This window comes from Fusarium verticillioides, chromosome 9, assembly GCF_000149555.1.
Source record: "Fusarium verticillioides 7600 chromosome 9, whole genome shotgun sequence".
Lineage (NCBI taxonomy): Eukaryota > Fungi > Ascomycota > Sordariomycetes > Hypocreales > Nectriaceae > Fusarium > Fusarium verticillioides.
In genome coordinates this window covers 2,018,929-2,045,399 of record NC_031683.1, presented here as the reverse complement: position 1 = coordinate 2,045,399, position 26,471 = coordinate 2,018,929, and the positions used below count along the sequence as shown (strand labels likewise).

Below are 26,471 nucleotides of genomic sequence, written 5' to 3'. Positions count from 1 at the left end.
TGTACTGTCAGCGTCAGCGTCAGCGGCCATCAGCCCACCTGCACCTCCACTGCTCATTATTCGGGGACCTCGTTTACACGGGAGCTAGCAGGGGCCAGATCTGTAATCATTGGACTGGGCCGATAACTATACGACATGCTCTAACTATTTGCGACGTGGTATCATGAGCTATCTGTGATTACATTCCGAGTTCAATTTGCTGACTGATTTGAGTCAGCGCAAACTCGCCCTCGAGAGCACGATCATCGCGGGAAATATAAGCAGAGGCGAATCCTCCTCGTCGCAAATTTGACCTCTTCCTTCGTCTCATTTCAATCCGGCACGTTTAGACCGAACCTGTCATCTCATCATTGGAGCTTGGATGGGTTAATCACTCAACAACTTGCAGCAGACAAGGATCACAGACAGACTCTGCAAGGGTTGATGACAATGGAACTTGCCCTATCGAGCCAAGTCAGATGCCAAGTGGGATCACCCAATGAACATCCCGTTAAGATAACGATTTGCTGCAAGGAACATGACGTCGAATTCCGATGAAAACGGTTGACGTCAACCGTCCAAAACGGTGCTAAACACGGTCTTTCGACAACACAGCCAAAACAAGCCATCATTGACAATTATCCTGGGTTGACGAGCTGTCCATTGAATTCATCATGATTTAGTGACCGCAATCAAACAGAAACAGAGCATAAAAACAACTAAATCAGGTGCAGTTCCTCTCTGTCGCTATCCATCTTCTTGTCCCTCTTCCCCTCTCGTGTGATACAAAACAGCCCAATACGCAGCAAATAATTTGGACTCTGCAATTGTTTCAGTTATACATATGCCACCGCAATGTACTCTACGCCAAACTTTCCACTGCAACTGAGACATTGCAGCCCAGCCGAGCGCCCCAACGCCTTGAACGACACGCTGTACTTTCTGAGATGATAACATGCGGTTACAAAAATGGCGACCCGGCAGCCCGGATGACGACAGTCGGGTCTGGCAGTGTGTGTCGCTTCAGTACCCAAAAGGGCCTTTGGGACATATGTCAGAGTGCCGGCTACTCCAGATGTACCTCTCCCTGGCGATGTCGTGATCAGCATGAGTGCGCAGGTGGCTGCGCGAAGACAGAGAACCCCAAGTTCAGAATGACATCCTGGTCCTACAAACCCATAACGCTTGGCAAGTAACTAACGGATTCATATCAAGAAGCTCGAATGCCTCAGTTTTGCATACCTAATCATGGACGAAGGTCACAAATACACCTACGTCGCCTGCGGTGCCGTCGCTGTGACAAATACCTTTTACATCACCCCAAAAGTCCCGGCATTGACAAAACTGTTTCACAAACGACGTCGACAAGTGAGACATCGAAGCCTTCCAGCGACACAACAGCTGCAACAGAGACAAGCACCACCTCGTCGGGAAGCGCCACAGAAGCCACTGCCGAGGTTTCTGATGGCAATCGATCTGAATCGAGGAGTGACACAGGTGCAATAGTTGGCGGCGTCGTTGGGGGCCTGGCTGTGGGTTGCGGAACTGCTATTACGGTCATATATCTGCTTCGAAGGAAGTCTGCGCAGAAGCTGGAGACGACACCAGAGACGGGGAAGGGGATGGCTATGGCACCGGGTCAGACAGGAACGGATGATGGACCCAAGGAATTGGTTGGATCGAAGCCATCTGATATTCGCCAAACAGCCGAGTTCCAAGGACCGCTGACTCCTCGTCAACCTGGTCCAGTGGAACTACCCTACAACGGAGTGACACGAGAGTGCCGAAACGTCAGTGACCGCAAAAGATAATTCGAACCAATTCTTAGGAGACTAAAGTCAAGGGTACAGACTCATTCAGACTTATTCAGACTTATTCAGACTTATGAAGCAGTTTGCGAATATAGTAGAGAGGTTTCAGGTATATAGTTAATCAGATTACACTGTTGAATACCAGGCAGCCTTTAACTAAAGAGTAGGTAGCATATGTCCCACGACAGATTGACAAGTGGAACAGGGGCTGGACTGGGAAGGTCTCAAGGGCTTTGGCTTGTAATTTGGCCATGATGTGCATGTAAAGGAAGCTAATTGACCAGGCTCTCTAAAGATTATTCCATCATCAATTTCCTTCGTGCCCCTCTCCTGTAACCTGAAAAGACGATGGCCATGTCCCCGCAACATTGCGTGTGATCGAATCGAGGGTACGGCACCTCCAGTCTCGTGGATCTTGCAGATTTTCATCCAAAACTCGGTTCATAAATGCCATTCTAATATACAAAAGCTGTTGTGAATAGGCAACGACAACAGAGTGCTGTGAGATCCTCCTCGTGACCCAGCTTGTCCCGCAAACTGACCCAGAGGTGCAGAGTAAGGTTGGAAAAGAGAAAAAAATGCACGCTTGTATTCATCGATCTTATGTACAGAAGCCCCTGGCGTTTTCCTTCGCTAACCAGTAGCGTGGAGTATTCGGACAGTCGACTAAACACCTACAAAGACCGTTATTAGTATCAAGATAGGTGAGGCTGGACAGATTTCAAACTTATACATACGTTATAACGTTATCCCAAGCTTTGCAAAGACAATCTCGATCCGTCTTCTTGCACTCTTGTGGCTATTAAGACATTAGCTTTGAACTAATACTAGAAAAACTTCTCTCGTACTGTTATTGTTTCAATACATCTCTGGTAGATCGCTGCACACTCTGTCGTTCCGGAAGGCTTCGCTGATACATAGGCCGCGGCCAGGAGAATAAGGCTTGTAATGAATTTCATGATGAAAGATTTGAGATGTGAAGTATGATACAGAATAAGATCTTGGCAGAGAATTCGAGTGAAAGCTTCAAGACTTATACGAGCTCCCATGGTGGTAATTAAGTTATAAGATTCAGGTCCAAGTCAAGTCCGCGGCATCGTGAGGAATGTGAGACATTCGAGACCTACGAACAAAGGAGTCACTATTCCCAGCTCGTCGGAATGGTGCAACACTAGACGCTTTCCGTAGCATTAGCGCGAGGGAACTCAAGCCACGGTTCATTGTCGTAAAGACCGCAGTGCCTGGAAGTCACTGGTTAAGGTTGAAGCTACACTGAATGATAACGCATAATTACTAGTAACTAGAGGACCCTGGACCTGAGGGCCGTGACAGCCGGTTCGCCGGCTCGTATAGCAAGAAACGGTCTCGAATATGGTTGAACTGGGGATAGTGCCCGTCTTGACTCTTGATTCCCAGGTATTTGGGTCGTTCGGTAGATGAACCGAACGGAACTAGACGAGATACGGTGAAAAACTGTGCTGTGTTGGACTAAGCCGGTGAGAGGACAATTGGGACTAACATAAAAAGGCATGGCTACCAGACAGACTACGCCAAAATTCAATAGCTTAGCATTCATGCCTAGTAGGCCAACCTAGACTGCAAGCCTCGAGCACGGATGGCTTTAGAGTTACGCCTGAAAACGTTGATGTAGATCAGATGAAGTCTATTCGAAAATCACCCCTTGACCACCGGCCGGAAGGATTATCATGAGTAAGTCGATTCTTCAGAAGCTCGATGGCATTGCGATCAACGGATCTCGGTAGAAGCGGAAGACTGAACCTGGTGTAATATGGCGGATGTGGATGATGCATCTGATACCGATCGATCCTGGGCATTGCACTCGGTCACAATGGCTACCTTGGAAGCAAGAAATCGTATTCAACTATTTGATTGTCAAGCTGCGAGTCAGTTGTTAGCAAAATCAAACAAGAGACCGTGGTTGTCACTTACAAGACCTAGTAAATCAAGACAAGTCGGCGATCGGCCTAAGCATAGCAGCAATCTTAACAGCATATTTCAACCTCCACATCGCAAATATCGAGGCAATGACTCCGGATACAGCAGTCATGAAAGAAGCCTTCCCAACCATCTTGGCAAAAGCAATCCACCACATCAAGCTATGTTCCAAAACGAACTGTTTTGAATCATACTGCCTCGGGAACTCCTCCGCAGGGATCTCCTTATCCAAGAATTTGCAAAGCGGACCCCATCCCGCTTGGACTTCAAACTCGAGCATTCTTTCTGCTGGAACTATCCTCTTGACGAGGTCGTAGTGATCGTGAAATGCCTGGCGAGCTGGCGACTTATCAGAGAAGTCTGTTATGGTGTGAAAGTTGGCGGGCGTGACTTTCTTTGAAAACTCCCAGAACGGGCCAGCTAGTTTGGTATCCCATCTCGCAAGAGTATTCCACAGAGGCCACCGGAGGACTCGGCCTCTCGTCGAGTCCATACTTCGAAGCCAGCTATCAACATCGCGCTGGGTGACGATAACTTTGACTTCAGGATACGCAGCCACGAGCTCTTCAATGAAGCAGATGGCCGGCAGATCAGCCACAGCATCGTACCGCCCGAGTATTTTGTCAAATTCTTCACGGCCCCAGGGCTTGCCCTTCCCGTAGAACTTGGCATCGAGAGCTTCACGCCAGAGACCAAGGTTCGTCTTGGGGCTGCTAAGGGAAAGGGACATGTGGTATGGCGTGTAGCCTAATTTTTTAAGGGCCATGAAGAGGGGCGTGGTGCCTGTTCTTGATTGCCCGAGGCATAGAACGCGCATGGGCTTTGCACGAGTGACTGGGTAGGAATCTATGAGGCGGCTGGTGGCCGGATGCGGTTTGATATTGTAGATTTCTTGGGTCTCGTGAGAGTCGAAGGTATCAAGGAGGGTAGTCTCCTCGCTTGCCCCTGGACTGGACATGTTGAGAGTTTGGTAGTAGCTTTAGCAACGCTGCTTGGCCTAATGAAAATCAAGAAAGAGAACAGTTAGCTATCGGTAAATCCAGGCGTCTTGCAAAGAACCCATTTTCAAAAATCAGGAAATGCTCATTTATACGTGTCTTATAAGCGCTAAAAAATACACGCCCGCAGCATGATGGAATGGCCACTTTGCTGACGCCTAGAGCTGACATCGCTTGTCTATGCCGGGTATTTCTGAGATGAGATGGTGTGAGGTGCAAGTGTTTGGATGGTCTGTGTAGATGGAAAACAGACGTCAGATTCCACGTATATCTGACGCCAAGCAACATTAAGCCGACCAACCATGTACAAAGCAGCGCCTAAAATCGATATCCAAGATTTGGCTTTACCGTCACTGTGGAAAATAATCTCGGACTGCTCATGTAAGCGGACATTATCTACATCAGCACTTTTTCATAAAGTGGACATAGTTCTACTCTGAGACTTCACTGAGTTGAGGCTGTCAAGCTCATGGTGCCATCGACGAAAAGAGCGATATTTACGAAGAACCTAAATATGTACAATCTTCCAAGAACGGCCCCCAATATTTCCTTCATCAAATCATCTTCCTAGCAGCGTTCCACCAGCCCTCCACTGCCAACTGTTCTCCCCAAAACAGGGAAACAACTCCGTTATCTTAAGCAAAGTTGCCGCTGGCAGGGTATTCAGTCGAAGGCGTGGCCCCGACGTTCTTGACGATGATGATGCTGCCGGTGGAGCTGGTGATTCTGACATCGACGGTATCGACCTGGAAACCACTGGGGTTCTCAAAGAAGTTGTAGTCACGTCGAGTCGTTCCGATCCAGGTCTTTCCGCTGTTGGTGCTGACTTCGAGGCTCTTGACGGGGAGGTTGCTGTTGCGGACTTGCATGCTGAACCACCAGGCGCTGGTGCCTGAGATAACATTAGCTCTTGAATTTGGGGTGAGTTAGGAGCAGAGTATGCTGAGAGCTCACCTTCTTTGTTACGAAGGACCAGTGGAGTAGTGATATCACAAGAAATCAATCTCCAGCTGGTCTGAACAAGGCCGTCCGTACCGCCAACAGCAGTAAATGCATTTTCAAAGAGATCCAAGTGACCCTTGTTGCACTCGTTGCACTTATCGACGATCTAAGAGCAAGATCAATCAGCTCACACCGCACAAACCGCCAGAACATAAGGGTACTCACCATGGCCTTGATCTTCTTGCCGGTTGGGCCGGTGACTTCAATACAGCTGCCACAAACTCCAGCATTGTCCCAGTTGGGGCCAGAGAAAGCAGTGCCATAAATACCAGAAGGAATTGTGTAGGAAACAAAACCACAGGTGCCCCCAGAGACATTGCCGCCGTAGTGAGTTGAAGTTCCAGAGGTAACCTCGTCACTGAGATATCTTCCAGCAACAAGAGCTGGGCCAGCGAGGAGAACATAAGTGAACTTCATGGTGAAGAGAAGAACGGAGGAGGATCTTTGAAGTTGGACAAGGGAGTAGTAGATGATTGGTGAGTGACCTGCGAAAAAATCTTTCAGTTCGAGGAATAGATTGGCTCTTTTATACTCAGAACATCACAAGAGACCAAATACTGACCTATTCAACTTCCGACCTCAACTGATTCAGTCCCAAAGTCCTCTAATCTCCACCCGGGAAGCCCACGGGAACTAGCAGGGGTTCCCAGTCGGCAGTTGGTCGAGAACTTCGGAGCAACGCGTCCATGAAACCGCCAGCAGCAAACAAAAGACACCCCGGTTTCATCTAGATCGTGATGAGCGTGCTTCAGGGAGAGACAGTAATTCGGCCGATGTTTCGGTATCCCACGGGGAGCCATCCCAGCCCAGCAAGGGGGACCCTGGCCACTTTGTTTCAATCAGGCTACTTAGCCGCCCACGGTACCGTTGTAGTACGATAGATTGTGTTTAGAGTTTCGTATTGGAGTGACGAGCTGTATAAATATTGGTGGAAAGTAGCTAGGTATGCCTGTTCCGCCATGGTCTTTGAAGACTAATGTGTACGGCATGTAACATGAATCGCAACCGAATAGGCAGTTCGGTGCTTCCTTCGTCTATCGGAATCCCCGATAACAACCTATTTAAACTTAAAGTTCTATCGTGGTCAGCTTGTTAATGGTCTTATACCTTTATAGACGATCTCCCGAAAGATCAGCACTTACCTAAACAAATTCGATATGGGCTTCAGCAATGAATAAAATGGTGCCATATCCTTGCATAGCATGCATTCATAATCAGTAGGATGCCACTAATTGATTCAGCTGAACTTGTCGTTCCGACGAAGAAATCAAAATGGCCTTGTTCATCCCAGTCGGCTTGTAGTTGGTAAGTTCTCAGCCCCCGGAACCTACTCGAACCGACAGGTAGCTCCGTCTGCTTACAGGGCAGAGGAGATCTCCGCGAGTAGGCGGGCCCGGAAGGTCTTGTAGGGCCGGAAAAGGATCTGCTTCATGCCGATGGACAGCTCGGAGGCCATGGCATCCTTTGGCTTCTTCAGGTCTAGGGGATACTCGAACTTGCTGACGAAAGCAACCGAGAACTCAGCGGTATAGAAATACATGAAGTCCTCGTTCTTATCATCAGTCAGCGCGGCACAGGTCTACACTAGTGTCAACAAGCATCCTAGGCGAGTCATGTAAGAGCAGGGGTAAGTTTACCTTGAAGACATGATCCTCGGCGAAAGGGTACTTGGCAGAGGTTTTATCCTCTGCCTGTGACTGAGCAAGTCCTAGAAGGACACAAAAGATGTAGGGGTCGCGCCACTGATCCTCGGGCTCAATCTTCTTAACTCGCAGTTCTCGTAACCACTTGGCGGCAGGGTCATGACGAAGACGGTTGGGAAGAGGGAAGAGGCCTTCACGGAGGTTTCTGATTAGGTTCCCCTGGATGAAAGCGAACGCCCCAGCGTAACTATCATCGCTAATAGCTCCGCGTTGGTTGAAGATCGCGCCCTGAAGATCAAGAGGTCTCTCTTCACCGAAGCAGAAGTATCCGCGAGGACTAGATTCTCAAAGTTAAGATTTCAAGCATGAAGGCACTAAGATCTCGGTTCTTACCGGAGGAGCTTAAGAGGTCCGTTGTCACAAATCAAGAGCTTTAGGTTCTTGTTTTTCATCGAGGTTTGCGCGAACTGTCTGACGACTCGATAGTCAGACACCTGGACTGCTCCATCTTCAGGATTCTCAGAGACATCATCGGTGTCATTTTCAATGAATGAGGCTTTGAGAAGCTCAAGGTGAATCTCAGACCACTCGAGGGGATGAACCCAGACACGAACTCGAGGATTCTGTGCGATAAGATCATGAACACGCTTGGGCTTGGACGACGACATGACGATAGGAAGACAGTGAAGACAAATGAATGTAAAATTGAAATGAATGTGATATGATGCGGAAGAATTATGGCTTGTTGAGATTCCAGGTTTGGGTTAACTAGTGAGGGGAATCTCAACGTTGACTTGCGCTGAAGAATGTGTGGGATTATTTTTGACCTATGACAGTCTCACCTATTTTCCCCTAGCACGTGAGCCCCAGCAAAAGACCTCCGCTCAACACCGCAAATATCAAAAACGTTTTCCAAATTTCACAGTCGACTCCTGAACGGTCTCGGACTTCAGGGTACAAAAGATTCGTTTGGAATTAATCTTGAAAGTCCATGAAACCAAAGCCAAGTCCTAATGCACCTACAAACGCTAAATATCACCAAGAATATCAACTGCATACCTCCGTCTGTCATTGACCCGTTGGTAACTCCGAATTTCATAAATCATTTCTTTCATACAGTCGACAAGGAGCATTTGTAGAATTCCTTCAAATCGTCGACTCTCCATTTTGTACTCCATCCACTCTCCCTTTCGATGCGGTCCAACATTTCCAAGATCGCCTTATGCTCACTCGGATGGCTCATGCATCTTCCAGCAATCCATAGCGGCTGCACACTATTTGTCCAGGCCCCGTGATGTTCATTCGACATACTTATACCACATACTTGTCTTGCATGCCAAAGGATACTTCTTGGTTTGGAAGCATGACCTAGCCGTACTGTCGATGGCTGATTCTGTAGCATAAGAATCGATGCAGCGTGATGCATTTGATTCCCTGACATGGCAGCAGGGTTCGAGTACAAAATCGTTGGAAACGGGGATGACTCGCTCGAGGGAATTGTCATGATGGGATGCAATGGAGCTGGGCGTTCTTGGTACCATTCAGAGATATACTTCCACAACTTGAGCCATCGAGCCTGGAACCTGGCTTCATCGCGAGTTGGATCAGTAGGGGAGGCAGCCAACAGATCCAGAACTTGAGCCATGAGATACACAGCATAGTTAGCCCAGTCCTCAAACGTTGGAGCATTCTTGAAGAGCTCGACATCGTTATCAATCGATAAAGTCTTGGAGGCCCAATGGCAGATAGGAATAAGAGTCTTGACGGACGATATGAGGCCGCCGCAGATATCCATACGCGCAAAGCACCAGAATAAGGCTTGCTCTGTTCCTCCTACGAATCCATTGATACCGACCGCTTCCATGAGACTCGCACAGCCATCAAGATGTCGCTGCCATGCCTTTGGCGAACAGCTCAACATCTCCAGCACGCAAAGAATAACACATGTGGCGATGACCGCTGTCCCACGGGTTGGTAAATGCGGGAGGAGCATATGAATGGCTTCCTGGTAGAGGGCGAGGCTACGATTCGTCGGCAGTGTATGCTTGAGTTCGAGTTGTCGTGCTGAGAGGGCCAGCATCGAGTATCGTAAGTGGTCATTGTCCTTGCTCATTGTAGGGATAATCTGCTGGAAATGGCGGTCTCGGTCGAACTTGTCGAGCCAGGGGGCAATTTCGTCAAAGTAGTTCTTCCATAGCGAGCATTCCTCTTGCTGAGAGAGCAGGGGCGTCTGAGAGGGCTGAAACTCTTGTATTGGGATCGTGATCTCGGTTTCTTCCAAGGAGACGCCCCCTGAGCTTTGAACCTCTACATGCGGCGTTGTTGATCTTGTTGGAGCAATTGATCGTGTCTCTTGGATGAGGTGATTACGGAGTGTCGAGTGTAACTCGTGATACGCAGAGCCTGGCAAGAATATACCGTCCTCGGAGATACCTTCAGGGGTAAATGCTTGCATCTGGTCGATGTACGGATAGTCTGCTATCATGTCAATTGGGACCGCCTGCATGGAAACCTGCAGAGCAGGATCAATGTCGACTGAGGAATGAGATTGCCCGTTTTGGCTGAAGTAAAGTAGATCGGCTACGGCGTTTTCAGTCTGGCGCTGTGACGTCGGTGATGAGATATCGACTACCGGGGGTTGCTGTATAGAGGCATAGCCACTTGGCGTATTGTTTGAGGCGTGACGTCTTCCACCGACAATGAGATTTGAACGGCCTAGAAGAATGTTAGATATACAAACGACCGATAATACAGATCAAGTTCGTACCAGAAGTGCTTGTCCGCGCACGATCGTCACTAGTCGCGTTATCCTCTTCCTCTGTCTCAGCCCCATTGTAATCACGAATGACTTCATCCGTCACATCCAGAATCTCAAACTCCCTTGGCTGCCTCCTCCTCGCCATCTTCCGCATCGAAGGATGCCGCGCATTTAAGCATTGGGCATGCTCGGCTCGAAACGCAATCTTGAGACCCCACTCGCAAGACTCATTGCGACGACGACACGTTCCGCAGACCGGCCGACTCTCATCGCATTTACGCTTCTTCCGCCTGCAATTGAGACACCCGGAGCGGGTCCGCTTGTGCTTGATGGGTTCGGACCGGACTCGGGCCCGGGCTGCGGAAGGACGGTTCATAAGTCAACTGTAGCCGGAGTTGGGATTCCGTGGGAGAATTGGCTGATATGACTTATCGGGAGAGTGAGTGGAGATGAAGGCGAAGGCGAAGGCGAAGGCGAAGGCGAGAGTGAAGATGTCCAAAAGTTGGAGGGGCAGGGCAATTGTAGACGCCAAAATCTGGGGTCCGTCCTGCGGTACCAGAAAGGACTCGTGATCGGCAATTGTTCCAGAAAACTATTAGAGGGAACTGAAACAATGACATGATCTATTAATTTCCAGGCAATTGATGCTAAGCGAATAAAAAACTGAGTCTTTTCTTCTGGTTCCCCGACAAACAAGTCTTCAACTCGAAACATTCCTCAACTGGGATTAGTTTACCTCCGCTTACAGTTACCCTCTGTGCCCTGGACAGGCAGCGTGACGTTGTTTAGTGGGTGGACGGTGCTCTTCACCCTGGTCTTCCTTGACTGTACTTGGCTAGACCATCATCATCAGCAGGATAAAGATATTCCCCAGGAACTTGTAAGCGAAGAAACAGTTCCATCCGATTGCCGATAGCGCCAATCACCTCAATTGACTCGAGTATCTAATCCACCGCAAAGACCTTCGAGAATACTTACAATACCAAGAGCTCCAGGGTCAGGAATACCGCCCTCCTCGTCGAATCTGTCCTGCCCAACATAGCTCGCCCGTCCCAAGGCCGCTACCATCTGCTGTGTACTCTCGGCTCCCTTGCGTGCCTCTACCAGAGCAGCCCTTAGTGAGCCATCCAAGGAATAGTTCTTGACGAATGGTATGAGTGCGTCCATTAGTGTGCGGTGACCGATTCGTGCGGGCGTGTATCTGCATAGCTCGTCTAGGCCGCTCTGAAGAGCTTGTTGTATGAACTCGGAGACCGTAAGCGATGGAGACTCAGCGGTCAGTTCCAAAAGTCGATTCGCTACAGCGTTAAGGAAGATGGCGTAGATGGCGCCCGATGTGCCGCCCATGCTCCTTTCTGCGGTTGTCGCTGTTCGTCGGAAGACTTGGCCAATGTCCAGAGAAACTGCATCGTCGTTTTCGAACTCTTTTGCGAGACCTGCGCGTTGATAAGATTAGCATTGCTGTAGTTCGATTGATGAGACTCGGTGAGGACGTACCAGTAATTCCATTCAGAAGCGTCTCTCCACAGTCTCCATCGCCTGCAAGCGTATCGTATTCTGTAATCTTGGGCTCATCCCTTGCTGTTGTTCGGGCTACTGATTCGATGAGGACCTTGACAAGCGATGTCGGCACTGCGAATGATCAGTTTGATGTTGACAGATGGCTTCATGCGTGACTTACCTTTGACTCCCGTCTCCCTACTACTGGCCTTCGCAACAGGAACTATCGTCTCACGCTTCGATACAGACTCTGCATCTGTTGCCCAGGCGTGGATCGAACGTGGCCAAGCCGGTGCCGTAGTAGGAGCATCAAGCAAGTCCCTCAACTCATCGTCGAGTGACAGTAGAGTGACAGAGAAGCCGGGCCCGTCAAGAGAGGTGATAAAGGTACCGACGAGACTCCTTTCGATATGTATGCTTCGTTTCACTAATTGCCTCACCACCTCATCTGCAACAACACCAATCTCCAAGACACTTAAGCCGCCCAGGTTGTTGACCATCAGAGCTACCCGCTGCCCCTTTCCTGGTTGCCACGTATTGGCTTTGGGAGTGAACATCATGCCCAATGCCTTCTCAACTGTCACCTCAAGGCTCGTAATTTCTTCGCGCTTGACACCAGGCTCGTTGTGTATTCCCATCCCGAATTCGAGCTGGCCGTGGGGAAGGGCTTCTTGAGTCGACCGTCCGGGAACACTACATCGATCGAGACTCGCTGCGACAGTGGCCATGTGCGAAGCGGCTTTTCTTGTGGTAGAAGCGACTTGTTTGAGGGAGGCTCTAAGTAAGAAGGTAAGCTTTGGCTTGGTTAGTGTGATGAATACGCATACCCCTGAGCTGCCTTTGCGCCAGCGATCTTATGGCAGAAGACTGTTCCTGCAAGACCACGCTGGCCGACGAGTGTGTTTCCCTCGACTGACACATCGTCTCCAACAATGACCATCTCAACCTTTTGTCCATCTGCCTTTGCCTTCTCTGCTGCGAGGCCAAAGTTGAGCTTGTCGCCGGTGTAGTTCTTGACGATCATCAAAGATCTACCACTGGTTAGCCGGGCACTCGACTCCTACAAGGCATGGGCGTACCCTTTTGATGACTTGACAGTCTGTAGGCCTGTGAGAATCTGTGAAGCGGAAGGGGAGGCAAAGATCTCGCCAGCGACCACGACGTCCAATGCTCCCTCGCCGATGTATCCTGCGTGCGCAGGTTCATGACCAGAACCTCCGCCGGAAATGAGGATGACTTTGTCATTACTCTGATCCGTTCGTCGGTAGAGCACTGAGGAGGCCGTCAGTATATGCTTGTGTGCTGTTGTTCGTCATGGTCTCACCTTTTTCTGATGCGATAAGACTCAACGAAGGGTCTTGAAGGATACAACTCCTGAGGCTTCGCTCGACTGAGTTGGCGACGCCATTGATGAAGCTCTTTCCTGAGGGTTTTGGTCAACAACTGGCTCGTCTTGCTTCCACAAGCACATACCGAGTGTCATGATTGTGAGGAGTGTTTGTCGTGTGTTATGTTGTCGATGTTACACAAAGCGCTAGCACTTGCAAGTAAAAGGAATTGCTTGCTGTTCCATCATCTCTAACACCGAATGGCATCTTTATCTTATGGTTCTCAATAGGGCGTTCCCAGATTCCTAATCCGACCATGGTTCTGATGCTCTTCGCGATAGCGCCAGCAAAACATCAAATAACCGTTTGAGTATATCTGGTAACGAATCAGATAAGGGAAGTATACGCACCCTTGAAGAGGCCTCGGAGGGCAAGAAAACACCGAACCTTGAAATAGGGTGTCGGAATAAACCTATCAAAGAGTCCCCTAAGCTTAGTCTACGTTTACCTGAATATTTTTATCACTTACCTAGGTTTCAGGTCCTGAGTTTTCTTTCCTCCCCTAGAGAGGGTATAATGCGCAAGGTGTAGGGCATCTGCAAGCGAATTAGTGTCGCCTACAACGAAAATGCCATGCCCATTATGGGGTGTTACAGTGACGGGAGGAGTGGAGATGAGCAGGGGAAATCCAACTTGCAGCCGATCTTGGTAGGTCTAAGCGGACCTTGAAGCATCCGATTACTTTGGCATCGAAACCATGCTTTTTCTTTGATCAGTGGAGCGATTCCAAGAGTTGAGTGATTATCTCCTCTGACATTAAAGCATTTGTCTTTCTTAGCTGCACAAGTAATCGACTATTGTTTGTGGCTGCATCAAAAAGACATCTTAAAAGGACCTTCGCTTAGGCATCCTGCAGCTGTCCCGCCTGAGGATAGGTACCACGTCTTCCCCTTAGGTACATCAATTGCATGCACAGACAGATATTTTTGCTAAACCATCCATCTTCAATAACTTCAATAACACCCCCAATCCGCAATTATCGTATCATCTCATCGGCTACGACTCACCTTTTCGCAAAAACTGGGCAACTCAAGAACCTCATCCCTGAACTCGGCTGCCTAAATGCCCCATGTTCTCTCCAGCGCTTGCAAATGCCTCACCACTCTCGAAACCGGAACCGTTCGTCTAACCCGCAAAAACCCCAGATGATCCAATGTTACGGTACAGTGGACTCCCCACGGGGAACTGGCGCCCATGTCAACAGCCTTGGAACGAACCTTGTTTTGCGCGAGTCAACAATTGATCTAATTTTCTCGTCGCCGAATTGTTACTTCGGAGCAGTATATATTGATATGGAGTCGCCCCATCTTTTACTGTTGCGTGACTTATAGCATCAACGTTGGTTGTTGAATTGCTTCTTTTGATCTCTTCACTTCTCGTCCACTCTTCATCATGACGATCCTTGTTGGAAGACCCTTGGACTGGGCCATCACGGCCACAGCTGGCTCGGGCTTCCTCCTCTTCGGTTATGATCAGGGTGTTATGTCCGGCCTGTTGACAGGTACTGCATTCACCAACACTTTTCCCGAGATTGACACTACAGATGGCGGCAATGGCAGTTCTTCCCTTCAAGGAACAGTCGTCGCTATCTACGAGATCGGTTGCTTCTTCGGCGCCATCTTCTGTCTCATCTTTGGCGAGTACTTTGGTCGTCGCAAGTGTATCATGATGGGATGTGTTGTTCTCAGTATCGGAGCCGCTCTCCAAGCATCAGCTTTCGGAATCCCTCAGATGATCGTTGGCCGTATTGTAGCTGGTCTCGGAAACGGCATGAACACCAGTACCATTCGTAAGTTGCCCCAGACTTTGTCATAGCTCTCAGCTAACAGTCTTTAGCTGTCTGGCACTCCGAGCTCATGAAAGCCAGTAATCGTGGCAAGGGTCTCGCCATCGAACTCGCCATCAACATCTTCGGCGTCATGCTTTCATACTGGGTTGACTACGGCATGTCCTACGTCAGCAATGACGCCCAGTTCCGCTTCCCCCTTGCCTTCCAGATCTTCTTCGCTATCCTGACCTTCATCGGAATCATCCTCCTTCCTGAGTCTCCTCGTTGGCTCATCAACCACGATCTCCATGACGAGGCACGCGAGGTTCTTTGGGCTGTGCGCCGAGACGCCAAGTCTATCTCCAAGGAGGATGAGACTGTCAGCCGCGCTATTGCTGAAATTCAGCATGCTATCAATGAGGAGCGCGAGGCGGCGCAGACGAGCAGCTTCAAGGCTATGTGGAAGAATGGAGAGCAGAAGTTCCTGTACCGAACAATGCTCGGTATTGGTGGACAGTTCATGCAACAGGTGTGGCACCATTCTACTGTTTCTTTCTTGGATTCTGGCTAACACGATCTTCTAATAGCTTTCTGGTATCAACCTTATCACATACGTAAGTCCCCCGAACCGAAGTGCCAATCCCAATGATTAACACCAAGTTACAGTATGCCCCTGTCATCTTCCAAGAATCAGTCGGCATTTCCCATAACCTGAGTCTCCTGCTTGCTGGCTTCAACGGTGTCGCCTACTTCTTCTCCTCGCTTATCCCCATCTGGATCATTGATCGTCTCGGTCGCCGCAAGTTGATGATGTTTGCCGCCGCTGGTCAAGCAGTCTGCATGGCTGTCTTGGCTGGAACCGTGTCTACTGGGCAGCCTGGACCCGGTATTGTTGCCATTGTCATGCTCTTCTTGTTCAGTAAGTCATCCCCTGAGAATGAGATGGACATAGCTAACTCTATGATAGACTTCTTTTTTGCTGTCGGACTACTCGCCATCCCCTGGCTCTGTAAGTCAACGCCCCCTAGTGTCTCCCAATCCAGCCCAACTAACAGAGTACAGTGCCCGCCGAATATGCTCCCCTGGCCATCCGTACCCGTGCCGCTGCCCTTGCAACAGCCTCCAACTGGATCTTCACCTTCCTCGTCGTCGAGATCACTCCCGTGTCCATCTCAAGCATCGGCTGGAAGACGTACATCTACTTCTGCATCTTCAACGCCTTCTTCGTTCCCCTCATCTACTTCTTCTACCCTGAGACCCGGCTGTTGTCTCTCGAGCAGATCGACAAGCTCTTCACTGGTCCAAAGGTCTTGCTTCACTGGGATCACAGCATGGGTGTGCCTGGAGAGGCTTCTGAGAAGAGCGCCAGTGGTGAAACTGGCGAGAATGAGAGCAATGAGAAGTTTGAGACCGAGGTCCATATGAGGGAGTAAATTGGTGGAGGACTTGGAGTGAGCGAAAAGGGGACCGTTATTCCCCTGCTTATGTTAGATCATGGTCAATATGATGCTCAGTTTATGATCGTTTAGTACTGTATTATATATGCTATTGGCTTGGCAAATACCAAAGTCATTGTTTACGTCGGTTTAAGAGAGCAGGAACTGTAACATAATCCAAGTGATTGAAAGCGGTCAAACATATGTCGTTAAAAGGCTGCACGGCATCGTTCCACAACTATTTCCAAGCAAACCAATTAGGTTTCTTCTTGTCGGCCTCCTGCTTTTTCTTCCATTCAGTTTCCTCCTGTGCCATCCATGCCTGCATCCTCATACACTTCTCTTCCATCTGTGCATCCGTCAAGAACCCACGTCCGCCATCTTCCGCAGTATCCTTGTCCCGCGACCCAGAGTATGAGCCCTTTGTCACACCCAGCACGTCACAGAATCCTTCAGACTTCTCCATAAGCCAAGTGCCATGACGGAGGCCATCGCGCCAATGTGGAGGCAAGGACTTGTATCCGAGCAATGCTCCTAAAAGAGCACCAGCAAAGCAGGCGTTTGTGTCTGCGTCGCCGCCTTCCATCGTCAGATCGGTGATGAGCTTCTCAAAGATGGCAAGCTGGGAGCATAGTTGTCCGGAAGACTTGAGTTGGCGCAGTGCTAGTCGAAGAAGCAGGATACCTGATCCGAATGTCTTGTAAACGTATCCGATCTTGTAACTCTCATCCAACTTGAGGTCCGTGAGAGATTGAGCTGTTGCATGTTTTTTGAACTCGTCAAGGTCCAGACGAGGCTCGCCTTTCTTTTCTAGATCCTGCAATTCCTTTTCGCGAAGCTCATTATACCACGTGAGGCCAGTCTCGATCAATTCGTCGACTTGCCGTTCTTCGTAGATCTCGCCGAGGATAAGGCCACGAACAAGAGCCGTGCCAATGGCGCAAGAGACTACACATCTGGGATCAACGTGTGTGACGACAGAGAAGTCTGCTGCGATCTGAAAGGTCTCCTCAACGGACTTGGTAAGACACATGAGGCCCAGGGGGTGTGTTCTCATCAGACTTCCATTGGGTGCAGCATTGTACTTCCCCGTCACCCAGAACTTGCGCGCTGTGCCCTCAGGATCGTCCAAGTAAGATTTGCTGCGCACGATCCCACCGACGGTACGTCCAAGACCAAGAGGCAGGGTGTCCAGCGCTCTCAGCCCCATGCGCACCCATACTGACAGCCTTGATGCAAAGTCTTGCGGGTCAAGCTTCTGGCCATCGCTATGAAGGAATGAGAGCAGTATCAAAACAGCATGGTCGGTATCGTCAGTCCATTCTCCAGTACGATGGAAGTTTCTATGATGATCGCGTCGAAAAGGCGTTGCATTTTCAGCAGGGAGCAACGTAAACTTGCGGTCGGGATATGCTTTTGCTGAGATGTCGGCGGACAGAAATTCGGTGTATAAGCCAATTGCGTCTCCAAGCGCTGAGCCGAAAATGGTACCGATGATACGATCTTGGAGGTGTAAAGGCTCCAGCGTCTTGTGTGCATTGTCTGAGAGGATTATAGAGGCCATCGCGATTTATTGTGATATTTTTGATTGAAAGGCACGACCAAATATGGGTAGTTGTCACCTTTTATATTGGATGTGTTCAGCTGAGGCAGCCAAATTACTGAAACAACCTCGCAAGGCATCCGCGACTAACACCAGAGGCTGAATTAGCGCCATGATTTTGGTGGTGGCAGTGTGAACGCCATAGACTAAGGTCACCTGGCGTTTGAATAACTCACTGAGGTAAATAACTGTGTCTCTTTTTCATGCGGCCTTAATTGAGCTCCAAGATGACATTCGGCCGCTCGTCAGCAACGTGGAACGGGCGGTCAATCAGTTGATCCCGACCGTTGCACGTTTCTAGGACATCCCGCAATCAAATCGTAAAGTTTCTTGTATTCACAAACGCTCTAATCAATCATGCAGATGCGCAATGTCCTCCATCGACCCTCAAATCTGTTCCATGAACGAACGAAGCACCCTCGGACAGCAGGAATACCGCGGGCGCCTTGAAGTCTTCAGGAGCACCCAGGCGGCCCAGCAAAGCACCCGCCATCCATGTCTTCTCCACTTCGGGGTTCTCTTGGAGCAATTGATCCGTCATTGCAGTTCTGATGTATCCGGGAGACAACGTGTTGACTCTAATACCGTACTGACCCCATTCTTGAGCGACCGATCGGCACATTTGTTGAACAGCAGCCTTGCTGGAGTTGTAAGCTGTGCAAGAGAGTCCCTGTCCGCTGTTAGTCTGTGGGTATGCTTGATGATGCTTTGAGGACTTACTCGGTTTGCAATGTTGCCTGACATGCTTCCAATGATGACGATGCTTCCAGGGCTGTTCTTCTCTCGCAGAACGCGAGCTGCATACTTGCAAGTATTGAAGACACCAGTGACATTCACTCGTAGGATACGGTCAAAGTCGGCAGCTGGGTAGTCTAGTGCCGCAATTTGTTGCTGAATGCCGGCACAAGCAATTGTGCCCCAGAAAGGCGCTCCAGACTGGTCAGCCTCAGCAGCAATTTCCTTCATCGCTGTCTCGACGGACTGTTCTTCTGTGACGTCGCATTTTCTGTATGAGACAGAAGCCTTATTGGCGGTAGCAATCTTGTTGAGCTGTGCCCACTCAGCTGGTGATGGCTCCTCAAGGATGTCGAGGCAAGCTACACTACCGCCGGCTTCGACAACGGCAATGGCGAGTGTAATACCCAGACCGCGAGCTCCGCCTGTGATGGCGACGGTCTTGTTCTCGAGGGAGAAGAGCTTGAACGTTGATGCTTTTGAGGCGGGTGTTTCTCTGGTCTCGGGCACATGGGCCGGGAGCTCAATGTCGGATACGATAGCGGGAGCCATTGTCACGGTGAAGTTGTATGGGTATCAACAAGATCGTAAAGAAATGGCAAGTGAAGAAAAGAATTGAAGCTGCCGGGAGACAGAGTTTTGGAGACGCGCGCTCGTCAGGATATACCATCTACGGATATCCATTTCTGGAAGCGCCGAAGATGTGTTGAGCCAAGCATTACCGCCATGGGGTCCATTTGGAAGGTCGATGCGAAGAATGATGTGTCTCAAATTGAGTTTGAAGAGTGATTCTTGGTTGATGTGACGAGGTAACTGTAGCCGGGGGTTGTCACGTCTCACTACAACAGTCGTGGTCTTCGCTAAGATCCAGTACATATTTCCAGGACTGAAAGAGGTGACAAAAAGATATGGTCGTGTGTTGGGCAAGACACAAATACAGGGGTGTCTCCACCGTATCTTGGCCCCTGAACTGCCCTTTTTTTTTTTTTTTTTTTTTTTTTGCCAGCCTTCGGTTCTACAAACAAGTCCGGTTGTTTCTTTCACCTAGCAAACTCTGTCGCAAATGCAGGTTCCCAGAATTGTACAACACAGATTAGAGACGGCACACTAGCCTCATCATTATGTCCGTCTCCCAAATAATTGCAACCTTTCTCCACATGGTCATAGTGTCTCGATACCCCCCAAGCATCAAGACCATGGCAGTTCTAAGCGCAATCTCTTCTCTAACCTCAACAGGCAAAGCCGTGATCTGGTGCCTCCAACTTCCTGATCCAGAACCCGATCCTCTCTCAATCCAATAGTGTCAAACTCATCAAGATCCCCACGTCAAATAGCAAATGCACATTTCCCCACGGCGCTTTCCCCTGCCCTGTTGGGGTAACCCTGTGTGCCATGGCCACAACGAACATCACCGTTGTTGTGAGAAAGATCACGCGCAAAAGATGTCTTTTTGAAATCTCTATAACTCAAGAGGCACTGTCGATGTTTCTCAACTGCACTCATCATCCACTCGTCTTGTAAGAGCATCACAGAGTCCCAGATCCCGTCCGAGATGGCACCAAGCGCAATCATCCCAGAGACGCAGGAAGAGCCTGTAGCTCTTTCCAACGTTATCAAGTTGATCAAGAACGATGACGCAGAGACAATTGATCTTGCCTTGCGACAGTTTCGCTGCTTGATCGCTGATCTTTGCGAGCAGTTCAAAGGCGGCCATCCTGGGTAAGACTTACAAGTATTGAAAGACAAAAAATGGCACTTACTGATCAACTTACAGAGGTGCTATGGGTATGGCGGCCATTGGCCTCGCCCTCTGGAAGTACGTGATGCAGTACTCTCCTAACGAACCTAACTACTTCAACCGCGATCGCTTCGTCCTCTCCAACGGCCACACATGTCTCTTCCAGTACACATTCCTTCATCTTACAGGCTACAAGGCCATGACCTTCGAGCATCTCAAGTCCTACCACTCATCCAACTACGACTCACTGGCGCCCGGTCATCCTGAGATTGAGCATGAGGGTATCGAAGTAACGACCGGTCCCCTCGGACAAGGCATCGCCAACGCTGTCGGTCTCGCCATGGCGACTAAGAACCTTGCGGCAACTTACAACAAGCCTAACTACGATCTCATCAACAACATGACTTACTGCATGATCGGTGACGCTTGTCTGCAGGAGGGTGTCGCCCTTGAGGCTATTCAGCTGGCTGGCCATTGGAAGCTCAACAACCTTGTCGTGATGTATGACAACAACCAGATTACTTGCGATGGTAGTGTCGACCTCTGCAACACCGAGGACGTCAACGCCAAGATGCGCGCCTGTGGTTGGGACGTGATCGAGGTCCAAGACGGCTGTTTCGATGTCGAGGGTATTGTCAAGGCCCTCCTCAAAGCCAAGGCCAGTACCGACAAACCCACTTTCATCAACATTCACACTGTTATCGGAGTTGGTAGCAAGGTTGCCGGCGATGCCAAAGCCCACGGTGCCGCTTTCAGCCCCGATGGTGTTAAGGCTGTCAAGGAACGTTTCGGCATGGACCCTGAGAAGCACTACGTCGTCTCTGATGAGGTCTACAACTTCTTCCACGACCGCAAGACTCGTGGTGACCGCCTCGTCGAGAATTGGAAGAGTCTTGTTGATGCCTACAGCAAGGAGTACCCTGATCTTCATGAAGAGTTCATGAAGCGTGTCGAGGGCCGCTTTACTGACGACTGGCGGAGCATCATCCCTACCAAGGAGTCATTCCCTACCGCTCCTACACCTTCCCGAAAGTCTGCCGGTATCATCTGCAACCCCCTGGCTGCGAAACTCAAGAACTTCATGGTCGGCACAGCTGACCTGTCACCCTCTGTCAACATGATCTGGAAGGACAAGGTTGACTTCCAGCATGTAAGTTTCCCCCTGGCACAGGCACAGCCAGTGGACTGTCACTAACACAGCAACAGCCCGACCTCAAGACCACCTGCGGCATCAATGGCAACTACTCCGGCCGCTACATCCATTGGGGCATTCGTGAGCATGCGATGGCTTCAATCTCCAACGGTCTCGCTGCTTACGGCAAGGGCACGATTCTCCCTGTCACCTCAAGTTTCTTCATGTTCTACATTTACGCCGCCCCTGGTGTCCGCATGGGCGCTCTTCAGAACCTCCAAGCCATCCACATTGCCACTCACGACTCGATCGGTACCGGTGAAGACGGTCCAACCCACCAACCGATTGCTCTCCCTGCTCTGTACCGTTCCATGCCCAACCTCCTTTACATCCGACCTTGCGATACCGAAGAGACGGCCGGTGCCTTCATCACCGCCCTCGAGGCCAAGGACACCCCATCTATCATCTCGCTCTCCCGTCAGAACCTCGAGCAGTACCCTGAGCACTCCAGTCGCGAAGGTGTTCAGAAGGGTGCTTATGTCTTCATCGAGGAGGAGGATGCCGACGTTACACTCATCGGCGTCGGTGCGGAAATGGTCTTCGCCGTCAAGACCCGTGAGGTCCTCAAGGAGAAGTTCGGCATCAAGGCCCGCGTGGTCTCGTTCCCTTGCCAGCGTCTCTTCAACTCCCAACCCCTCGAGTACAAACGCCAAGTCCTTCAATACCGCTCCAACGCCCCTCGAGTTGTGATTGAGGCCTACGCCGTCAACGGCTGGGAGCGATACGCCGATGCTGGCTACTCAATGACTACCTTTGGCAAGTCACTGCCTGGTAAGGACGCCTACAAATACTTCGGCTTTGATGAGAACGTCATTGCCCCTGAGGTGGCCAAGCTTGTCCGCGAGGTCAAGGCGGAAGGGATCGAGAGCCTACGCGGCGAATTCAGGGATCTCAACAACGTGGCACACGAGCACTAATGATGATTTGGTTCAAAATGGATAAAGGATTAGGGCATGTAACTTGGAGTTTAATGTAATTTTTTGATGACACAATGGTATTTTGCATAGTAAAGCAATTTTGTTCTGTATGCGCCGGCTCTTGATGCGTGATCCCGAATGCTTCCTCCTGTCCCTTCATTAACAAAGGATCCTGACTAACTTTTCGCCTACGAATTCCATGCTCCATTTTCCGGGCGCCATGCTGATTGCTCTGTTCGTCCTAATATAGTGGTATCATCCGCAAAAGAAAGACACAAAAACAGCAAGACTTTTCTCCTATAATCCCATGCCCACTGGCTTCCGGAGCCAGATAGCTGCACCCAATCCGTCACTTGTAGCGGCAGAGAGCCATAGCCTACCTTAGTCCCCTAATCATCGCCTTCCTTGTGGGCGGACGATGGAGTCCGAAGGTGGCAAGGCTTGAACACCCTCCATCACAATCTCAGCCAGAGAACCCAACACCCGACGGTTGATGAAGCGAGGCATGTTGGGCCAACGTTCTTGAGCCCAGATCGCGACACCATTGCCAGCACGCCAGGTCCCTTCAGCTAGATGGCTCCCTGCCTGGGCAGTGGTCACCATAACATCTTGAGCACGCTGGGCAGTGTAAGTAAGCCCGCCGGTAAGGTTCGCGTATGACCTAGCGAGGTTGTTCTGCGCAATCTGTGCAGTTGCAGCAAGAACCCCCTGAGGGACGTCTGTGCCAGAAGGGTTCTGGATAAGCTGAGAGGTGCTATCATGAGTTAGCTTTGTATGTTCATAAACTTAGATGGCTCCGAGAGATAAGAGCTAAGAGCAATCACAAATCATACCTCTGGCTATGCTCCTCTTCAGCCTCGCTGAGCATCGTGCTAAAGTACCCAACCGCTCCAGCGTCGTCGAACTGGAGCTCCTCAGAGGAGGGCTCATCATCATCGGAGTCCTCGTCAGGGGCGAGTTCGTTCATGGAACGATCCCGGTGCATCGCCCCCCGAACAAGCGCCCTGTCGAGAATCTCGTACCCTTCCTCAAGCTCGCCCTGGTCAGAGTTGTCATCCTCAAGCGGGACATCCTCTAGGTCCTCGGGTGCTAGGCTGGACCTATTTTCGGAAGCGCCAGGCACCCTCAAACGTTCCTGGGCTCGGCATCGGATCCCATAATCATTAGCCTGAGGTGCATTATCAGGCTCAGAGTCCGAAGACGGGTCGGTGCTGGAGGCGTAAGGGCTGTCCATTTTGTTTATCTGTTTCTTTGGGTTAATTCACTGCTTGTATCCGTGAAATATGTTTGCCAAATACCTTGTAAGGCACTTTTGTAAGTGTGAAGAGGATTGTGGTGAAGGTGAAGGGAGGTGTGTGATGAGTTTGTTGGTGTGTGAGGAAAAGTTCGTTCGTGGTGAAAGGGAAACAACAGAAGCTTGTGGAAAAGCTATCAAATTTACACTAATTCAATACGTGAATAGGTCGGAACTGTCAGTCCGTGTGAAAGTCAGGTGAGACGGGCGGCAGTGTCAGTGAATCTGTGGCAAGATATCAGAGCTTGATCGATTTCCGACCAGTAGATGACTTGACACTCATGGATTTACTTTCAAAAACGAAAGCTACTTGTCTCTCCAATATCTTAGTTAATTAGCGCAAAAACTGTATCCGTTACACTTTCTTTTTGGGTGACTTAGGCTTCAGGTTCACGATGTCGAAGGTCATCGGTGCCCCTTTTCTCGCAGCGTCTATCAATACTACCACCACAAAAGAGACAAATGTACATTTATCATGATATTTCATTTCATTCCTATCTCGAACTATTTCTCTATCAGACAGGCGTCTTTAGGGGTAGTGAGGTGTCACAAAAATCAAGTCTCTACCTACCGACTACTATACTATAGTGCCCTTTAAGTCAAGGTTCAACTTCTAGTCAACGGTATACTTCCAATTCCGTTTCTTAATCTACGCCGCCACAAACCTTTCTGCGTTTGATCCTATCACATATGTGCAGTGATTTCTATTGCTTCAAGTTCATTGGGTAGGAGTCCACTGCCAAAGCGTCAAAAGGGACTCTTTTGGTTTTCATGCCTTCGTCTTTGGTTTCGGCCCATATTCTGTTAAGCAACTGCTGCTTCTCGAGTAAGCTCCAGTCTCAGCGATGCTTAATAACGTGACTTCTTCTAATGATCAAGTTGAAAATTCAATCCATACTGTTTTTGATTTTATCACCATTTGGTTTAGTAATGGTGGTGGTCTCCTTTGACAGTGAAGAAAGGTGCCAAAGGGATTAGATGAGCAGACTTAAGGCCTACCGAGCCGACACTGACTTGTACATGTTTCTGCTAAATGCTTTTAGGCCTTTCTCACTTCGCCTGGAAGTCTGGACTCAGAAGTATTCTTGTTTCCCTGAAGGTGGTAACTCAAACTTACCATCCTAATAAAGTTTCATAGGTTACTTCGCGAGCATAAAATTAAACGGCAAGTCTACCTTTAGTATATATAAAGCATGGGAAAAGCACCCTGCTCATCTTTTCTTTTCTTTCGTCACTGTTTTGATTTTCCTATTACATCGCCTTTCGCTTTCCACTTCTCCTCTCTCGTCAGTATCTTCCCATCCTCGTCCCCTTCAGTCCTATCTTTTTGGGTATTCTAACCAGACATTCTTGCAGGCCAAATTTGTACCAACACTTGTATTATTCTCTCGAAATGCCAGTGCATCGAGGAACTCGAAGGGCCGGCCGTGGCCGCCCGGCAAGTGGTCGTCCCCAATGTGGTCAGGGTCGGGAGGCTTGTGATAGTTGCCGCCAGGGCCTCCAGTCTCGTTCTGACCCTGGGGAGTTTCTTCGCTCACACGGCTACCTCATTTGTCACATGAATGTACCACCGTCCGAAGAGCAACGATACAGTTTTATCGAGGATCACCTCAAGGCAATGGTGGCTAAGAGTGTGGACGACCAAGGGTTTTACCAGGCATGCTATGGTCTGCTTAAGACAGCTGAGATACCAGCCGCCAGCTTGCCGGAAGAGGTTCGCAACACTCTCATGGAAAACCATAAGCAGCTCCATGATATAGCCTGGCCAAAGCTCTTGTATATACTGGAAACCGAGCAGACCTGCCGATATTTTGATCCGAGGGACGTTCTGAGCATGGTCACCTACAATTACCCGAGGCAGCTAGCGAGGCAGGTCCAAGTCATGATGGGAGATCGCTCTGAAACCTTCCGAGTCATTCAGTATGCATTCATGCGCTGTGGGAGGTGGTTTCTCGGATACTCTCCAGGAACCTTTATTTTCCGATACTCGGACTCTTTGCCCTTCACTGAAGGTCTGAACATCATGCCGAGCGTAATGAACTTCTCATATGAAGGCCAAGTACCTCGAAGCTCCTGGGAGCATCAGCTACGCCTCTCGGCCCTCTGGAAGCCAGCCTCGGAATTGTTTATCGGCTTGATGCATCACTATCTCGGAAGGTCTCACAAAGCCGAACTCCCGAGACACGAAGCCCTACGCTCGAGAGCGGTGATATGTTCCGATGCTTTCAAAGCCATCCTAGAAGATTGGACATGGCTTTCCCAAAGGCGTATGTTTCCGTACCAAAACACCAAAGACTGGATTTGCAAACGTGCAACGATCCAAGAGCTTGCGTGGCTTATACGTCGACTCAAAGATGTGCCTGAAGTCGACGAAGGTGTTCAGTCGCCTTATCTAGAGAATCTTCTCACAACTTCCACCGGTATGTCACTGCAAGATCTTGCAGGCCTTTGGAACGAGCAGCTACAATTAATGGCGTGGGAGCAATTCCATACCGGGAATCGTCGAGAACTCTTTATCTACGAAAATCAGGGGCCGTCATCGGTAAGTCTCCAACCTTCCAGCTCTACCCATTCCAGCACTACTCATGTTTTAAATTCGATTTGAGCCTGAATTCAAGCAATGGTTCCAAGGACTCGAGGCACCAACGTCTTATGACATGCCTTTGAAGTCTGAGTTGAAGTTGGACGCGGTCAAATATTTACCCGAACCGAATCAAGCTAACAATTTCCTCGTGCAGGACATCTAGAGACTC

At 49.7% G+C, this 26,471-nt stretch overlaps 13 protein-coding genes across 13 annotated transcripts; 5 read left to right on the top strand and 8 right to left on the bottom strand.

Annotated features, from left to right (window-relative positions):
- Window positions 1–926: 926 nt before the first annotated feature.
- FVEG_10239 (hypothetical protein) lies at window positions 927–1,175 on the top strand (the record flags this gene model as incomplete). The annotated part of the gene is made up of 1 exon (XM_018899303.1): window positions 927–1,175. One exon carries the CDS (start codon window positions 927–929, stop codon window positions 1,173–1,175), a length of 249 nt encoding a protein of 82 aa, XP_018757352.1.
- Window positions 1,176–1,202: 27 nt separating this feature from the next.
- FVEG_16762 (hypothetical protein) lies at window positions 1,203–1,907 on the top strand (the record flags this gene model as incomplete). The annotated part of the gene is made up of 2 exons (XM_018905998.1): window positions 1,203–1,769; window positions 1,830–1,907. 2 exons carry the CDS (start codon window positions 1,203–1,205, stop codon window positions 1,905–1,907), a joined length of 645 nt encoding a protein of 214 aa, XP_018757353.1.
- Window positions 1,908–3,753: 1,846 nt separating this feature from the next.
- FVEG_10240 (hypothetical protein) lies at window positions 3,754–4,704 on the bottom strand (the record flags this gene model as incomplete). The annotated part of the gene is made up of 1 exon (XM_018899304.1): window positions 3,754–4,704. One exon carries the CDS (start codon window positions 4,702–4,704, stop codon window positions 3,754–3,756), a length of 951 nt encoding a protein of 316 aa, XP_018757354.1.
- Window positions 4,705–5,210: 506 nt separating this feature from the next.
- Window positions 5,211–6,163, bottom strand: FVEG_10241 (hypothetical protein; the record flags this gene model as incomplete). Its single annotated transcript, XM_018899305.1, has 3 exons — window positions 5,211–5,636; window positions 5,699–5,852; window positions 5,912–6,163. 3 exons carry the CDS (start codon window positions 6,161–6,163, stop codon window positions 5,380–5,382), a joined length of 663 nt encoding a protein of 220 aa, XP_018757355.1. The 3' UTR covers window positions 5,211–5,379.
- A 940-nt stretch (window positions 6,164–7,103) lies between these two features.
- On the bottom strand, window positions 7,104–8,057 carry FVEG_10242 (hypothetical protein; the record flags this gene model as incomplete). The annotated part of the gene is made up of 3 exons (XM_018899306.1): window positions 7,104–7,325; window positions 7,384–7,726; window positions 7,783–8,057. 3 exons carry the CDS (start codon window positions 8,055–8,057, stop codon window positions 7,104–7,106), a joined length of 840 nt encoding a protein of 279 aa, XP_018757356.1.
- Window positions 8,058–8,280: 223 nt separating this feature from the next.
- FVEG_10243 (hypothetical protein) lies at window positions 8,281–10,621 on the bottom strand. The gene is made up of 2 exons (XM_018899307.1): window positions 10,157–10,621; window positions 8,281–10,104 (listed from the first exon to the last, which is right to left on the bottom strand). The coding sequence occupies exons 1-2, from the start codon at window positions 10,521–10,523 to the stop codon at window positions 8,501–8,503; spliced, it is 1,971 nt and encodes a 656-aa protein (XP_018757357.1). The 5' UTR covers window positions 10,524–10,621; the 3' UTR covers window positions 8,281–8,500.
- Window positions 10,622–11,074: 453 nt separating this feature from the next.
- FVEG_10244 (hypothetical protein) lies at window positions 11,075–13,130 on the bottom strand (the record flags this gene model as incomplete). The annotated part of the gene is made up of 7 exons (XM_018899308.1): window positions 11,075–11,583; window positions 11,645–11,779; window positions 11,829–12,424; window positions 12,475–12,678; window positions 12,727–12,919; window positions 12,972–13,070; window positions 13,121–13,130. 7 exons carry the CDS (start codon window positions 13,128–13,130, stop codon window positions 11,075–11,077), a joined length of 1,746 nt encoding a protein of 581 aa, XP_018757358.1.
- A 1,297-nt stretch (window positions 13,131–14,427) lies between these two features.
- On the top strand, window positions 14,428–16,316 carry FVEG_10245 (hypothetical protein; the record flags this gene model as incomplete). The annotated part of the gene is made up of 6 exons (XM_018899309.1): window positions 14,428–14,824; window positions 14,872–15,332; window positions 15,391–15,417; window positions 15,470–15,722; window positions 15,771–15,812; window positions 15,866–16,316. The coding sequence occupies 6 exons, from the start codon at window positions 14,428–14,430 to the stop codon at window positions 16,234–16,236; spliced, it is 1,551 nt and encodes a 516-aa protein (XP_018757359.1). The 3' UTR covers window positions 16,237–16,316.
- A 115-nt stretch (window positions 16,317–16,431) lies between these two features.
- FVEG_10246 (hypothetical protein) lies at window positions 16,432–17,803 on the bottom strand (the record flags this gene model as incomplete). The annotated part of the gene is made up of 1 exon (XM_018899310.1): window positions 16,432–17,803. One exon carries the CDS (start codon window positions 17,801–17,803, stop codon window positions 16,478–16,480), a length of 1,326 nt encoding a protein of 441 aa, XP_018757360.1. The 3' UTR covers window positions 16,432–16,477.
- Window positions 17,804–18,197: 394 nt separating this feature from the next.
- FVEG_10247 (hypothetical protein) lies at window positions 18,198–19,159 on the bottom strand (the record flags this gene model as incomplete). The annotated part of the gene is made up of 2 exons (XM_018899311.1): window positions 18,563–19,159; window positions 18,198–18,512 (listed from the first exon to the last, which is right to left on the bottom strand). Exons 1-2 carry the CDS (start codon window positions 19,127–19,129, stop codon window positions 18,198–18,200), a joined length of 882 nt encoding a protein of 293 aa, XP_018757361.1. The 5' UTR covers window positions 19,130–19,159.
- A 970-nt stretch (window positions 19,160–20,129) lies between these two features.
- Window positions 20,130–22,424, top strand: FVEG_10248 (transketolase; the record flags this gene model as incomplete). The annotated part of the gene is made up of 3 exons (XM_018899312.1): window positions 20,130–20,296; window positions 20,352–21,465; window positions 21,522–22,424. The coding sequence occupies 3 exons, from the start codon at window positions 20,130–20,132 to the stop codon at window positions 22,422–22,424; spliced, it is 2,184 nt and encodes a 727-aa protein (XP_018757362.1).
- Window positions 22,425–22,817: 393 nt separating this feature from the next.
- Window positions 22,818–23,658, bottom strand: FVEG_10249 (hypothetical protein; the record flags this gene model as incomplete). Its single annotated transcript, XM_018899313.1, has 2 exons — window positions 22,818–23,178; window positions 23,258–23,658. The coding sequence occupies 2 exons, from the start codon at window positions 23,656–23,658 to the stop codon at window positions 22,818–22,820; spliced, it is 762 nt and encodes a 253-aa protein (XP_018757363.1).
- Window positions 23,659–25,111: 1,453 nt separating this feature from the next.
- On the top strand, window positions 25,112–26,465 carry FVEG_10250 (hypothetical protein; the record flags this gene model as incomplete). The annotated part of the gene is made up of 2 exons (XM_018899314.1): window positions 25,112–26,260; window positions 26,337–26,465. The coding sequence occupies 2 exons, from the start codon at window positions 25,112–25,114 to the stop codon at window positions 26,463–26,465; spliced, it is 1,278 nt and encodes a 425-aa protein (XP_018757364.1).
- Window positions 26,466–26,471: the final 6 nt, after the last annotated feature.